General features: G+C 41.4%; 1 protein-coding gene across 2 annotated transcripts in view; it reads right to left on the minus strand.

The window, feature by feature from the left end:
* Window positions 1-17356, minus strand: part of LOC139531791 (guanine nucleotide-binding protein G(olf) subunit alpha-like) — a 59999-nt gene that overhangs the window by 27650 nt on the left and 14993 nt on the right. Inside the window, exons 1-5 of one of the 2 annotated variants that reach the window (XM_071328636.1) lie at window positions 16646-17216; window positions 16343-16415; window positions 15115-15169; window positions 14845-14964; window positions 3640-3737 (exon numbers count right to left, since the gene is read on the minus strand). In XM_071328636.1, coding sequence (XP_071184737.1) covers window positions 3640-3737; window positions 14845-14964; window positions 15115-15169; window positions 16343-16415; window positions 16646-16784 — 485 coding nt within the window. In that variant the 5' untranslated portion in view covers window positions 16785-17216. Of the gene's footprint in view, window positions 1-3639; window positions 3738-14844; window positions 14965-15114; window positions 15170-16342; window positions 16416-16645; window positions 17217-17356 lie in introns of those variants that run through there. The other variant, XM_071328635.1, reaches the window with a different exon arrangement.

A 17356-nucleotide genomic window follows, 5' to 3' on the forward strand; every position in this document is an offset into this window, starting at 1 on the left:
TGCCCCCCTATATCAGTTGCTTGGTCGTTTTGTACATTGCATTCAGGTCACTGTAGTTTCAATGCAGTGTGATACGCCTACAAACTGACCGTTTTTTGGGATTGATATAGCAGGAAGTAAAGTAAATACGTAACACTATTGTTACTAAACAAGACACTTCTCAACAAGTTGAGGCAATCTCATGACAACACTCCAATGGATAAACAAAGTGGAATGAAACAAACTAGCCATTCCATGACATTTATGGGCTTTTCAAAAGGCACACAACGATGCATCAATGCACGGCCCAACGGCTCTGAACTGTACAACGGAACAGAACATTGAAATCAATTTAAATGAAACAGAAAACGGATCTCCCCCACCTCCCAAAAAAACCCTAGATGCACTATGTACAGTCTAAATGTACAATGTACAGTCGGTATTGATTGGCTTATAGGATTGTGGAATGTCAATATGGTCCTCCTCTTTGACACAAGCACTTGGACCTGCCGACTTGTCTATCTGCCCATAATCATTTAGAGTTTAAATTGGGGTTGAGAGATAGCAGCGGCTAAGTGAAAAAGCTAAGTGGAAAAGGGGGTGCTACTGGACACTGACTACTGAGCATTTTCCATTGCTTTACATAGGTCATTGGAGGACTTAAGAATAGCACCATGGAGCCATCCTGGATACTACACAGGCTAAATGCAGCACAGAGAAGAGGGTAGGCTATGCTGGCTGCCTAGATCAATATGTGTTCTGAACCAGCTACCACTGGATGATCACAACTTAAAGACTCAGCAATATGACAATCATAACAGAAGGGCGACTTCTTGCTTACAGTCATCAACAACAGATTTTAAAACAGCCAATAGTGGCAGTCTTGCCAGATTTGACTTCAGTATAATGATGTGATATTGCTAAATCTACCTTTAAAGCTAAACAAAGTGAGCGGACTAGAAGAAACATGTTATCATACTAGCTACGGCTAAATGGACAGGAACAGGAGGTTGAAATGCCAGCTTGTGCTAACTTAGCGCTAACCATCAGTTATGGGCCCTCACAGATGGCAGTTTCCTCCTCCTAGCCCAATGGGTGTCAATGGAAACGAGATAGCCGGTGAGCAGTTGAACATGGATACAGTGGAGCTACTGTGCGTCATGGCATTGAGCGATATGTGCGTGCGCACACACAGACACACAGACACTCACACACACACTCAGCCAGAGCAAACACTCAGATGGGTGTGTGTCTGCCTTCAGTAAGCCTCAGCATAATGGGTGACTTCCTGGGAGAGGAACAAAAAGGGGTTCTGACGTCACATATTTCACTCCACTCGACACAACCCGCTGCCATGTACAGAATGACTGGAGATTAGAAGAGGACAACTTGTGTGTATTTCACAGTCACAGTATTTGCCAGGGGTATAATACACTGCTTCACAGCGAAGAGGGGAGCACAGAGACTAGACCGCGGTAAGCCAAGTGGCGTCCGTAGCGTTTTTCCTAAACAAAGGAGTGCTTCTCATTCAAGCACATCAACAACATGTATGTTGCATAATATGTATGTTGCATAATGGGCTGTACCGTCGCCTATGGAAATGGTATGTTTATTAATGAGGGTCAAATAAAGGCCAAATAAGGGGTCGGGTTCTGCGAAGTGCACACAAAAAATTGTACACACATATAGTACCAGTCAAAAGTTTGGACACACCTACTCATTCAAGGGTTTTTCTTTATTTGTACCATTTTCTACATTGTAGAATAATAGTACAGCCATCAAAACTATGAAATAACACATATGGAATCATGTAGTAACCTATTTCTTTTTTTAAATAAATCAAAAGATATTTTATATTTTGATTATTCAAAAGTAGCCACCCTTTGCCTTGATGATAGCTTTGCACACTCTTGGCATTCTCTCAACCAGCTTCACATGGAATGCTTTTCCAACAATCTTGAAGGAGTTCCCATACATGCTGAGCACTTGTTGGCTGCTTTTCCTTCACTCTGCCGTCCAACTCATCCCAAACCATCTCAATTGGGTTGAGGTCGGGTGATTGTGGAGGCCAGGTCATCTGATGCAGCACTCCATCACTCTCATTCTTGGTCAAATAGCCCTTACACAGCATGGGCGTGTGTGTTGGGGCATTGTTCTGTTGAAAAACAAATGATAGTCCCACTAAGCGCAAATCAAATGGGATGGCGTATCCGCTGCAGAATGCTGTAGTGGTTTCTTTGCAGCAATTCAACCATGAAGGCCTGATTCACGCAGTCTCCTCTGAACAGTTGATGTTGAGATGTGTCTGTTACTTGAACTAGGTGAAGCATTTATTTGGGCTGCAATTTCTGAGGCTGGTAACTCTAATGAACTTATCCTCTGCAGCAGAGGTAACTCTGGGTCTTCCTTTCCTGTGGTGGTCCTCATGAGAACCAGTTTCATCGTAGCGCTTGATGGTTTTTGTGACTGCACTTGAAGACATGTTCCAGATTAAGACATGAAGGTCAGTCAAAGTAATGACGGACTGTTGTTTCTCTTTACTTATTTGAGCTGTTTTTGCCATAATATGGACTTGGTCTTTTACCAAATAGGGCTATCTTCCCACAACACAACTGATTGGCTCAAACGTATTAAGAAGGAAAGAAATCCGATGAATTAACTTAAGGCACACCTGTTAATTGAAATGCATTCCAGGTGACTACCTCATGAAGCTGGTTGAGAGAAAGCCAAGAGTGTGCAAATCTGTCATCAAGGCAAAGGGTGGCTACTTTGAAGAATCTCAAATATAAAATCTATTTTGATTTGTTTAACACTTTTTTGGTTACTACATGATTCCATCTATGTTATTTCATAGTTTTGATGTCTTATTCTACAATGTAGAAAATAGTAAAATAAAGAAAAACCCTGAAATGAGTAAGTGTGTCCAAACTTTTGACTGGTACTGTATACACACACGTGCCCAAACACACACTGACACAAACGCCTAAAACATCATGCTCCATTAAATCCCTAAGGAGCACCTCTGAGGACTTGGGTGCTTATGTGAGGTCTAAAAGGCCAAATCAGAATGCCGTGAGGGACCAGGACACAAGAGGAGAGTCAACGGAGACATGTCATTGGCTGAGAAAGCAACCAGGGCTGTGATTGGATGGAAACTGCAGAACTCTTCTACAGCTGTAGGATCTTAATTGGATCAACGTGGAGAACTTTCCCTTACTAAATATGTATCAACCCCTACAAAAAGATCCATCAATTATAATGCACATTTCCTATTGCTGCAGGATTATTTTCCTGCTGAAGAAAACTAGCTCAAATTAAGTTACTACATCTGTAAGGACCCAGCTTTCATTAAAGAGGATGCTTGAGTAACACTCATGCACACAATGGATATTCTCACCCGTAACACAATTGGACCGGCTTAATTGAAGTTGCACTATGTAGAAATCGCTTCTCCATTTCCTGGTTGATAAAATTCGAATAGTTTGCATGCAACGTCAGTGGAGAGATGGGGAGTCCACAGGGACAAGAGAGAGGGGAGATAGGATGAGGACGGGGGGAGAATGATTGGGATGGAGGATGAAAGAGGCAAGGAGGGATGGATGGAGAAAGAAGGATGAGATGGGAGAAAGGGAGGGCACGAGGGATGGGGGGGTTACTCACTACTGTGCACAGTCGATGAGCTGGTACTCGTTGGAGCGCTCGAAGCACGCCTTCACGCCTTCATCGTCCCAGAGCTGCTTGGCATGTTCGAAGAACTCCTGTTTTTCCACGAATGAAAATAAAAGAGGGAAGAACAGAGAGGGACAGGGTTAGGAGGAGGAGAGACACGTAACAGCCCAGGGAGAAACCTGTGTTGTCAAAGCAGAGTGTCTTCAACAGGGGATTTTCTTTTAGACAAGAGAGCCAACTTATCATCACTTTGAGTTCCATGTATATTTGCATGATAGATTAAAGTACATTTCATGTAAGTGCCCTCTGTAGCAGCAGGTTAGATGATCACAAGTGTCTTCCATTATACATTATTCACGTGATGCACCACGTGAAAAGATTGGTCATAAGGGATGAAATAAATAAAACTAAGGTGGAAAACGTCTGATCCATCCACAGCGTGAACACAAAAACAAGAAAAAGGGGGGTAAAATGATACCGCTCGCGGAAAAAGAGCATCCCCATAATTACCAATTCAATGAGGGGCTAGTGAGTGGAGAAGCAGTCTATGGTTTGTAAGGACAGAAGGTGTGTGGTGGAGGAGGTTGGGAAGGGAACTTGTATCATATGAGGACAGGGCTAATCTCACATGATACTGGTGGCTTTTAGAGAGCCAGAGAGACATACTGTATAAAGATGAACTTTTAATATCCAAACCGAGAACGACAAGACAATATAATGCTGAACTTTTAGGGACAAACCAGCGCTAAAATCCAAAACGCTTTTTTGGACACAACACAAACACACTGTTCGCTGTCTTCTGCCTCAGAAGTATACCAATAGGAAAGAGGGAGGGAGGGAGAAGGGAGGGATGATTGGAGGCAGGAAGACGAACAGAGGAGAGAGGGAGGTTCTGAGAAACAGAGGCTCGTTCCTTAGAGAGAGTCGAGAGATGGGTATACAATAATTAGTCCCCTGGTGGGGTCATCACATAATAACCACAACACAGGCAAACAAATGGCAACAGACACTCAAAACAAACTCAAATGCTAAACAGGGCTTGACATTAACTTGTTTTATCTACTTGTCCATCGAACAAGGTAGGACAGATTATTCACTTTCGAAAGTTACTTGTCCCAACAAGATCATTTGTCCCAATAATTCTCAACACCCAATTTTGATTTTATTTTGATTGTTCAGGTTTACCTTAGGCAATAGTTTTGGTAGTTTTTCTTTAAACAAAATCAGTGTATATGCTATTTTTAGATATACTGTACAAGGTAAAGCTTATAATTTCCTAATGGGGAACACAATCACTTTTGCAAGGGCACACTGCATGGCCGAAGGGAGAGAGTAGAAGATCACTTCATTACAACTTCCAAATGGTCAAAACAATTGGATTTTGAGATGGGGGGGTGAAATCCAAAGTTGTGCTATATATTCATATGTCATAGCTAATTTGTAAAGAATAAATATTTACATATTAGTGGGTGATGGTGATTTCAGAACCAAAGTACGTGGGACAAAAAAACATTGCCCCCCCCCCCCCCCTAATCTTATTGGTAGTGGGTTGGTAGATCCCTAGTCTACCTTATAGCTCAGATCAGTTGCCTACATAGTACATACACCATAGACACACACACACACACACAGAGAGAGAGAGGTCAGCTCAGACAGACCCAGCTCAGAGAGGCACAGCTCATGAGCTCCATCAGCCACAGATGTTAATGTACAATGGAAAATGTGTTTATGCAACAAATGTTAGTGCATCAAATCATATCGCATCGATCCGTTCTCTAATCAAAACGAATCGCACAAAATATAAATGCAACAATTTCAAAGATTTTACTGAGTTACAGTTACTATAAGGAAATCAGTCAATTTAAATAAAATGTATTAGGCCCTAATTTGTGGATTTCACATAACTGGGCAGGGGCGCAGCCATGAGTGGGCCTGGGAGGGCATAGGCCCACCCACATGGGAGCCAGGCCCAGCCAATCAAATTGACTTTTTCCCCACAAAAGGGCTTTATTACAAACAGAAATACTCCTCAGTTTTATCAGCTGTCCGGGTGACTGGTCTCAGACAATCCCACAGGAGAAGAAGTTATATGTGGATGTCATGGCTGGAATGGTTACACGTTGTCTGTGGTTAAGATGCCGGTTGGACATACTGTCAAATTCTCTAAAACGATGTTGGTAGAGAAATAAACATTCAATTCTCTGGCAACAGCTCTGATGGACATTCCTGCAGTCACCATGCAAATTGTGCGCTCCCTCAACTTGAGACATCTGTAGCATTGTGTTGTGTAACACACTTTAGAGTCTCCTTTATTGTCCCCAGCACAAGGTGCACCTGTGTAATGATCTTGTTGTTTAATCAGCTTCTTGATATGTCACACACATCAGGTGGATGGAAATGCTCACTTACAGGGATGTAAACACATTTGTGCACAAAATTTGAGCGAAATAAGCTTTTTGTGCTTATGGAACATTTCTGGGATATTTTATTTCAGCCCATGAAACATGGGACCAACACTTTACATGTTGTGTTTATATTTTTCGTTCAGTATAAAACGTATCATTCCTGTATCATATCAGAGCCCATCTATCTAGAAACGTATCGATTGGTCTTAAAAGGAAAATATGGACATCCCTACTATCTACCATGTGTCAACCATTTTCCAGAAACCCAACACAGTAGGACATTTAGTCATATTGTCATAGTTTACTTTCATACGGTGGTAGAGAAAGGTTTTCACCACGCACGCCTCAAAGCTGCCATCAGAGGGGAAAAATCATCCTTCCACACACTGGAATGTGCAAATTGCAAGAAAAAAATTCTTACATAGTTCCTATGATATTTCATAACAAATAAAAAACGCTCCAAAACGACTTACTAAGCGTCACTTATCAGGTTTAATGTCTCCACTGAAATACAGCTCTGTATATGATCACAACCGCACCTCTCGGACTTCCTCTTTGCCCCCATTAGTTCCAGGTGACATTTTGATGTACTGACCCAGCAGAGTCGCTCTCTCCACAAAGCAGAGTCAGGATGTCTCGCTCTCTCCACAAAGCAGAGTCAGGATGTCTCGCTCTCTCCACAAAGCAGAGTCAGGATGTCTCGCTCTCTCCACAAAGCAGAGTCAGGATGTCGCTCTCCACAAAGCAGAGTGGGGATCTCTTTCTCCACATGCAAAGCAGAGTCAGGATCTCTCTTTCTCCACAAAGCAGAGTGCGTCTCTCTGCCAGGGCAGTTTCCTAGTCAAGGCTGATGATCTTACCGCGGGAACAGGAAGTTGATAAGCGGAGAGGAGGAAAGAAGCGGGAGGACACCGAGCCAGTTCATATGCTCTGCTGCCTATATCAGCCCAGATGCTGCTGTACTATGTGTTTACAGGGAGACTGGAGAAGATACAGGGATGTTGCTTTAACGTGTGCCATGTTATTATGTTACAGCAACACTGAGCCAGGTACTATCTGTCTTGTGACAGGAAAATTAGATGTTTTTCCCCAAATTAATGAGTTATTACTTGCACTGGACCAAAACAGGGAGCACAACAAGGGTGCTCTAAAATGTCTTAGAACTACTATTTCCAAGTGACAAACACCCAGCCCATCTGTTTCTACAATTTTGTCAAATTGTTTTTGACTTAGCAAGTGAATGATTGAGCATTGTGGAGTGTAGAAATGAGGAGGTACCCAGCCTAGTTAAATCCACCTCGAAAATAAGTGAAATCCACGACTTCGGCTGCGTTTAGACAGGCAGCCCAATTCTGATATTCTTTTCACTAAAAGGTCTTTTGACCAATCAGATCAGCTCTGAAAAGATCTGACGTGAAAAGATCTAATGCGATTGATTGGTCAAAAGACCAATTAGTGGAAAAAATGATCAGAATTGGGCTGCCTGTCTAAACGCTGTTAATGAAATCCAAATTTACACCAGTTTAAATTGCTGGAAAATCACCCGAGCTAAAACCAAAGGAACTGTAAAGAATGTATGTAGCCTGTGACAGGCAGCATATCACATGGCTGGGGATCACTAAAGCGGCTCTGTGGGTCCCCACAGTCAAAACTCACAAGGCCCAACACTGAGCCCTGGGGAACACCTGGTGACACAAAAACACGTTAACAAAACCCTGATGCCCATTTAACAAGTATGTCCTTTACTGTACCTAGGCCTTCATTAGCGATGAAGCGATGGTAAAAAGAGTAATTAGGAGTGTGTTAAACAGAGCTAGTCCTGTGCCAAGGGGCTTTGGCTAATGGCGCCCCTGGCCACTTTGGGGCTTCCTCCAGTCCCTCCACACTGCTACCCTAGTTATCAACACTCCCCCTTGTATACCCTCCAGTGGATCAGTGAGGGAGATTGTGCTAGGATACCACTGTCTTTAGTGCCACAACATTTGAGCTCCCAGGGTAGGGTCTCAATCTATGGCGTGTTTGTTCATTTTTAGGGCCACAGTTCTGTCCAGGTGGGTGCTAAGTGATGGGTTAGGCAGGGTTCAGGCAGCGCCTGTGGTCTGGTACCTGACCTAGAACCCAGGAAGGCCATGTTTTCACTGGGGATGTTCCATTCAAAACAAGTGTGTGTGGGTGGTTGGAGGGAGAGAGGGGGGTACTAGCCGTGTCTTCTGCAACACTAACAATGTTATGGTAACCTTCACAGACAAATCTACATTCTGGTGAGACGACATCCTCAGCCATGTGTAACAAGTAATGAGCACACTTACAATGAAATAAAAAGCCTTTTTGGTAGCCTGCCTGTCAGCTACGGTTTGCTGTCACTAAACGCTCAATTAAATGTTCAAGTGTTTCAGTTGTTTGTGCGTATGGATGCAGGGTTGAATACAATTGTATGCATGTTCCATAAAACTCACGTTGCAATTTCCACATTGTTAGTCATGGCCATCCTTTTTTGAATCAACTTTAATGAAAACAACATCAAAACAAGAAGCCCCAAGAACAACTCCCTTGAATGAATTTCTGCTCAGAAACCAAATTTCAGAGTACAATCAGACAAAGGATTCTTAGATATATTTGTCAACGCACAGCTATGCATTATGCAATTTCTCAGGAATCCCACTCTATCACAGAGCCTGCTTTTCTGCCCCAGGTTTAGCTTTCCTGTCACACATAAAGCTACGATGAGTCATCAACAAAATGAAGAGGATATTTTTAGCACCTAATAGTTCTCGAACACAACACACACCCTCAGACAAAACCGTCAGGGGAGACATAATGCTGGTCACAACGCCAGCGAGGCATGATCCTGCGTCTCTCAGATACGTCCTGTTACACTTCAAAACACCCCTTCCTGTCAAACACACACACACACACAACTGTCTCTCTGCCCTTTTGCCTGTCTGTCAGTCTGTCACTAAGATAATCTGGTGTAAATGGCTGCCGTCAGGAAATGGTGATGCAGGCCAGAGCAAAGGAGCCCTAGACAAAGGATTAACAGGAAGAGATCTAGAGAGAAGGGGAGCGCAAAAGAGAAGGGGAGCGTGCGCGTGAGAGAGAAGACGAGAGCAAACGAGAGAAGAGAGTAAGAGAAAGAGAGAGAAAACGAGAGAAAACGAGAGGAGTAAGAGAAAGAGCAAACGAGAGAGCAAACGAGAGAAGAGAGTAAGAGAAAGAGAGAAAACAGAGCAAACGAGAGGAGTAAGAGAAAGAGCAAACGAGAGAGCAAACGAGAGAAGAGAGTAAGAGAAAGAGAGAAAACAGAGAGCAAACGAGAGAAGAGAGTAAGAGAAAGAGAGAGAAAACGAGAGCAAACGAGAGGAGTAAGAGAAAGAGCAAACGAGAGAGCAAACGAGAGAAGAGAGTAAGAGAAAGAGAGAAAACGAGAGAACAAACGAGAGAAGAGAGTAAGAGAAGAGAGAAAACAGAGAGCAAACGAGAGGAGAGAGTAAGAGAAAGAGAGAAAACAAGAGAGAACAAATGAGAGAAGAGAGTAAGAGAAAGAGAGAGCAAATGAGAGAAGAGAGTAAGAGAACATCTGGTCTTGTTACCAACTCTTCTTGATATATGAATTTTTCACTGGCAGACAAAGAGAAGAACAGCACTGAAATGGATCTGTCGGTGACAATGTGTTGAAATGCTAGCCTGACATACACACTCCTTAGACCAAAAAAAGCCCTATGAGGTAACATTTTACTAACATGTCACACAGCACTTCAGGATTAATCCACAATTAGCAATGGTCGCTTTTAATCCAGTTTAAGGAAGTTCGGGAGGGCACACAATTATACAGTAGTATTCAGTGTCTTCAACAAGCATTACAAAACGCCATTGCCTATGCATGTCTGAAGACTAGAGGTCTGTGTCTCATATGATCATTTTATTTGGATTTTAAAGCATATCGGTCTTCAACTTGCCATCATTGGCCTACTAAAGAACGTAGGACTGATCTGACGGCTTACACATACTACAGGTAACTGCCCCAAAATAATGGAAACGCATGAGTATACAAAGTATATTGAAAGCAGGTGCTTCCACACAGGTGTTGTTTCTGAGTTAATTAAGCAATTAATATCATGCTTACGGTCATGTATAATGATAATGGGCAGGCCATTATTTTGTCTACCATGGCTATGCCCCCATAGGATGACAATGCCCCTTTTTCAAAGGGCACGAGTGGTCACTGAATGCTTTGATGAGCATGAATACGATGTAAACCATATGCCATGGCCATCTCAGTCACCAGATCTCAACCTAGTTGAACACTTATGGGAGATTCTGAAGTGGTGCCTCAGACAGAGTTTTCAACCACCATCAACAAAACACCAAATTATGGAGTTTCTCGTGGAACAATGGTGTCGCATCTAGACTTCCAGACACTTGTAGAATCTATGCCAAGGTGCATTGAAGCTGTTCTGGCTCATGGTGGCCAACGCCCAATATACTGTATGTATACTAAGTAGGCTTAATGAAGTTAAAGAGAGGCAGTTTACTCCATATCGTACTGTATGGTATCAATCCTGTCCACCATTCCAGCCCTGTCGTCCATTACACTCTGGAGCGTCCCTCCAGCCGACAATCTAAAAACCCACTGGCGCTTCTCTCTCCTCTTCCGATGGCTTAACAAAGGAGGCCTAATATGATCAAGCTGTGTGTGTGTGTGTGTAGAGAAGCAGGAGACACTCCTCAGGGCTCGGGTTTAGGGATGCTCGTGACACAGCCTGAATAAACGCAGTGTACAGTTTACGGTCTCTAATGGAGGCGCCCGTGAAAGACAGCAAACGGAACGATGTGTACTTAGCTTACGTCTCCTTAACCGTTTCATACCTATGGCCAGGTACCGCATTCTCACCATATTGGCCAAACCCATTCGTATGTTTTGTATTGACAATTCTGTAGTTGTCTCAGATAGATGTATTCATTGGTAGATTCCGCAATTTACAGGAGATATTAACGTGCGTTTTATATCATTGATAGTTTCCGCTTAACACCTGCATCTGCCATCAATATTTCCCGCTAAATAGAATAGATAGACAAGTAGATAAAGTGTAGTCGTGATGTTGCATAATGAAGTATCACATGTCAACTTCGGGCAAATGCAAAAAGCAGAGCAAACTGAACACGAGAATGCATTGGAGCCAAGTCGCAGGCCCAAAATACTATCTACGATTATTCTAGTCTAGCCGCTACTGGCACCATGTCAAGAAATCTTGGAATGGATAAAAAAAATTAATGCTCTTCAATTATGTAACCACAATCAAATGCTCAACTGCTGAGGCGTTATTTTGAGAAAGGGGAAATCTGTAGTTGCTACATCCATTTTTAAACTTATAAATGAATGATATATTCTTCAAGAATAAATGGGTATATATATATAACTTATAAATTCCTCATGAACTTAGTTCAACTGTGGCACCTGGTCAGAACCCAGGGTATAAGATTGTTCTACTCCAATGTTTGATATCATGGATGGTCAGTCCATAGCGCTATCTATGAATTTGAGAGTAATTACATTTCTCCAGACCCATCCTTCAGCTTTTTACCAAAACAGATGTGGGGTGATCCACTTTATTATTGTTCAACTGTTGATTGGGCCTTTAAAGCAGTGGTTTTTAACCAAGGGTGTATGTCACCTGCTGCCAATATAAGCATTTGAGCCAGGGCCACAGCAACACAAGCCATATATTTTTTCCCCCCCTAAATAAATCACTGAACAATCTTTGAAAAAAAAGAAACACGTCTATTCGCGGTTTCATATTGCAGTATGAAAAAATGGACTACTGTGATACTCAATTATCAACGAATGCGGGTGGGTAGAGATTAAAGCGTATGGTATGCAGACTCTGCATTTTATTGTTTTAATAATCTGAAAGGAACCATTTTGAAAGTGTGTGTGTGTGGGCATTGTGAATTTAGTTGAAGGCATAATTTCATTCATTCAGGTTTAAATTAGAAAAAACGTGGACAAATCCATTTATTTCTCAACACCGGACTCTTTTTAAAGTCTGTTTTTTAGCAACATTAAGAAGCTAATTGGATGATATGATTTACCTAAAGGCCTATATAGCCTAGCATGGAAGTAAAGACATCACATCAAATGTCAAATCTTCAGCGGAGGCCAATGCTGAAATGTATTATTGTAATTTTTTAAAATCCGATTTGAGGAAAAATTGCATTTTGAATCTCTGCTGTAGTAGACAAAGAGGGTTTTGAGTCCCAGCAGAAACAGGGCCGTACATGTGACATGGGAGGCCAGACATAAAACACAGACCTGCTTTAGAGGGAAATTATTAAGTCGTTTGGTTGCTGCGAGGGCCTCTCTTTGTCTCTGAGCCTCTAGCCAACATGTTTACTAACAGAAATCGATGCGCCATTACATAATAGGCCTAATTAATGAAGCCTGTGTGTTGCAGCCAAAACATCTACTGTTCCTACTGTCCATGTTTTGACAGACTAGTAATACAGTATGCATCTCCACTAGTATAAATACACAAACGGACGGACCGACACCTCCAACAACTGGGCAACACGAGAGAATAGGACTGAAATGGCGTTCTAATCAGCTTTAATTTGAACGCTAAAGCAAAAGCACTCGGTTGAAATATCAGATCCAACTCAAAATGTCTGACCTGAACATGTTTGAGACGCAATGCAATAAACTTTATGTACCACCTCTTCTTTACAACGTCCCGTTATAAAAACAAATTGAAAACACTAAATACAGGAAACGAAAGCTTGAAATATCCACATCTTGGGGTCAAATAAACTTTTGAAAGTCCCATATTTCAAGTTTGTCGGACAATCACAACCACTGCTTATCATTAGCAAGCCAATGTCAAACTCACAACGGCCTTCATCAGGGCTTGTACAGTACAAAGTTAAAAGCATTAGATAACTCAGCATCAACACATCCTGGAGCAGAACCATATTCTCGTCATCCGTTTCATGTCGTCTGCAACGTCTCAGAACCAACACAGGGAATCTAAAACACTAAAAGAAACTACTGTTTGGATTCTTTCGTAACACCTCAACACCAACAGACCAACGCTTTGTCTGCCTTGCCTTGACCCAGTGAACGCAGAGAAGGCATCAAACAATTCCTTGTGAGGAAGAAGGGACGCTTTAATTTAAATGTCTAACGATGCACTCCCCCAAACTCACCCCTCCTCCAAAAAAACTAAATTAGGTTACTAAAAGCTTTTTCTAGGAAGCAGACTCATCATGTAACAGTTGATTAGTATTTATCTAGTCCAACAGATGTGCCCAGCTTGCACACTGGGCCAGCCTCCCCTTACTCACTGTCTGAAAAAACAAGGTTACTGATTGGAGCAAACTTTTGGACCTATGTCCTATTTTGTGGACATTCCAATGGGAGGACGTAACAACAAATATCACAGCCAATAGTAACTCTCTTGTTTTAGTTAAATCATGTCATGTTACGGTTTTTTATTTCAAGCCTTTCAAGAAATGAGAATTACAACAAAATAACATTTACATTTAGCAGATGCTATAATCCAGAGCGACATATTTTTTTTATGAATGCAATAGTGAACAGTTCGATGAAAAAGCTTTAAAGAAAAGGGTAAGCTCAAGGTCATGTGACATGATCAAACAAACCCCTGGGCCCTACGTTATAGGGTATATACTGTGTATAAGGCAGCAGGTAGCCTTGTGGTTAAGAATATTGGACCAGTAACTGATAGGTTGCTGGTTTGAATCCCAGAGCTGACAAGGTGATTTCCCCCCCCCCCCCCCTCCCTCCATGTGCCCTTGAGCAATGTACATAACCCCTCATCGCTCTGGATAACAGCATCTTCTAAAATGACATATTTCTAAAATATCATATATTTCCAGGGAGTCAAATACAGGTCTATCTATTTTCTCTGGCTCATACAAAGTACTGTTAACTTCATACAACAATTCATTTCATAGCTGGGAGATATCATTGAAAGCAAACACCAGGAGTGATGTCATCTATTTGCCCACATCAGGCCCTTTCATTCAAATCCAAAGTAAAGAAAACATCCAAGGTATCCACAGTAGCCTACTACTGGGCATTTGTAGAACCTGTTGCAGAGCTCAGGTAGTCATTCATATTACACAATTCAGTAAAGCATTTACAACTTGTTATTATTATTAAACCCTGTAATGGTTCATACATTTATAAATGACCTAATCATGTAGCTTATGGCTCAGTAGTTTGTGGTTTTGACTGGAATCTTATCCTTTGTGAGTAGGATCTGAACACTTCTCAGTACAAACTTGAATAACTCGCTTCTCGTTGTTTCCTCAAGGAAGTAATTGCAAATAGTGCTGTGGTTGATTGTCTGAAGCATATGACTCCTCCCCATTGGCAAAAATGTCCATCCACCAGGCCTACTAAACTAGTCTGATTACAGCTTTAAAAAAGGACACTAGTGAATGTGGCTAATTTAGATTACTGCTATTTGAGTATAGGCCTACATAACCGCTTTTTCATGGTGACCGTATATTTGGCATCAGCATTTAGACTCCACATTGAACAACTTGACTATAAATAAACTTAGAAAACATTTGTGTTAGAGTGTCCACTGAATGAGTAAATTCAATCAGTTGGATAGTCTATCAATAGCAGGCCTGATCAATGCCTTAAAGTTGCTTCTCAGGGCATAACTAACAAGCTGTAGAGAGACAAAGACAGACAGACAGAAATCAGCGTCAAAGACTATAAAGCATTAATGACAGTGTTTGACGGTCGGTCAGTCGCCCTTACCTCTGTGTAGTCGAAGTCCGAGAGAGGTGCTATACTTTTGATGTAGTCAATTCTGGACTCGTTTGCTGGGTTGCCTATTGGAACTGGGGGTATTAACGTGCTCATCGCCGAAACTACCGTCTAAAAAGCGGATAAAAACAAAAACATTAGACATTAAGCTGGATAAATGTGGGATAAGCCAGTCTAATCAGTAAAATGGGATTGCAGGAAACAACCTCATAGGGTGTGACCATATTCTATCATACAAATCTCAGCACATCATCAACTTACCACAATGGCATCCTTCACATTTTTCCGAATATCCAGGACTTTCTGTTTCTTTTCCCTGGGTGGAGAAACAACATATACAAATAGGTCTGTTAAACATGAATTAAATACCTTAAAAATTATAATTGGATTCATTAAAGGAATCTTTATGCTGCCCCACAGAAAGGAAAGGTTGTCTCATATCACCACTAATGCAAACCATCATAGGCCTAATAGCCTATTAAGTAATACTCACAATTTGTAAATTAACAGTAATGATGTTTTGTGCTAAAATGTTATTTGAAAGTTTACTTTTTAAGCTATTACATTAGGCTAGCCTATGCTACACCAATATTCAACGAGATGCGTCTCATTTAGAACCAAAGGTGGATGGAAATTAAGCATAGACTGTATTTACTTGGTCCATTTTCTCAAATAATATAAAATGTATTATTAAAGATATAAATATTGAGGACAGTTTACGATTGGGTATCATCATTAATTTCCTAAAAAACGTAGTCAATACACTACAGTCTATACAGAAGCATATACTACAGTGCACAATGTAACCAAATCAAACTACAATGTAACCAAGTCTAGATTGAATATAGTAGGATATCATAAACCATAGAAAGATCCCACTGGGCACACACTGGTTGAATCAACATTGTTCACACGTCATTTCAATGAAATTACGTTGAGCCAACGTGGAATAGACCTTGAATTGACGCCTGTGTCCAGTGGGATACATTGACACATACATATAAAGATACATCGTTTTAGCACCGTTTTAAAATACCACTGCACACATTACTGTCGCAGAAGGTTTTTATTTCAACACATGAATTCAGTTGAGATGTATTTTTTGGGGGTCCACATTATAATGCAATAGCAACTGTAAATACAGCGTAACATGTATCTGTCAGTGTTTTGACACGCATAATCTCGACCACAAGTAGGCCTAAATCTGCTACTATGTCGTCTTTATCACCGTGACAGCTATTAGAAATCAGTTGGACATAGCAGGCTTGTTGCCATGCTGTTGCTAAACCATTGGGCCCGATGGACACTGCAGTGCTACAGAGCAAAGAAACGTCTACCCAATCCTCGATCCTTTTCTTATCTTACATCAAACAAATCAAAATGACAACAAGAAAATATATTTTAATACTCAACACTATCAAAACAGAACAGGAATATGTCCAATTTTGCACGTAAATAATTTTAAATAAATGAAATAACGGGTACTTACTCTGCATTAAAGCCATTGACGTGCAGAATCCGCATCTGCTTGACAATCGTACTTTTCCCAGACTCTCCGGCCCCTTCGAAATAAAACACAGATGAAGCATAAGGAAATGGAGCCATTGCTAAAATATAAGAATGTACTTGAGTGCCGCATATGCTGGTGTTTAAAATCCATGCCAATTGTACAATCCATCTGACGATTCAGTCAGCGCTCGCTTGCGAGACCTGTCAACATATGTGGGCTGGGGGCGAATCTGAAAACATACATGATACATATCCGTTATCACATCCACCTTCTGGACCTTACCCAATAAAAGCAGTCGGTGTGTGGCTTTATATGCTTGTCTTTCCTTTTGTAATTGTTTCTCGATTTTTTTATTCGCTTCTCTTTGTGCCTTTTCATCGATGCGTTGATCTTCAGTCTTGCTGTTGCCCAAACACCCCATCTTCCGCTGAGCTCTTCTCGTAAAAAGAAAGTATAAAATAACAGCTAATGCAAATCCTACGTTCAATATAAAAGGAGAAGAAATAGGGCGAAAAATCCGTGCGCCACTTCTCCGTCGCTCAGAAAAAAATCTTCCCCGTTACAATTTCGTTTTAACCCCTTGTCAAACCCAACCCAGTGGATTCAGTCGATTCTAATAAATATGTGCATCATAAATAGAACAAAAAGATACATTGACTTCATAAATATGCAAAGAGTGGAGCGGGGCTGAATCTGGAAGCCAGCCAACTGCTCTTCTCTCTCGCTCCTGCTTCCCACTCTCTATTTTTCCGGTCTAAAATTCTGTTTGTGTTTCGGTCCCTTTAACTCAGCACTGCCTCTCTCTGTAGCACCAGGAAGTCACACTGCACCGAAAGAGAAACACCTCACAGAGCGCGCGCCACCTTACCACTGTTTGAATACCCAGTTTAAAACAACATTTCTTACTTTCACATGTACAACAAACAAAAAGATAGGCTGCGTTTATCTAATAAAATGTGCGCCGAAAAGTTTCGTTTCAATAGGCTGTTCAGT

Source organism: Salvelinus alpinus, chromosome 10 (assembly GCF_045679555.1).
Source record: "Salvelinus alpinus chromosome 10, SLU_Salpinus.1, whole genome shotgun sequence".
NCBI lineage: Eukaryota > Metazoa > Chordata > Actinopteri > Salmoniformes > Salmonidae > Salvelinus > Salvelinus alpinus.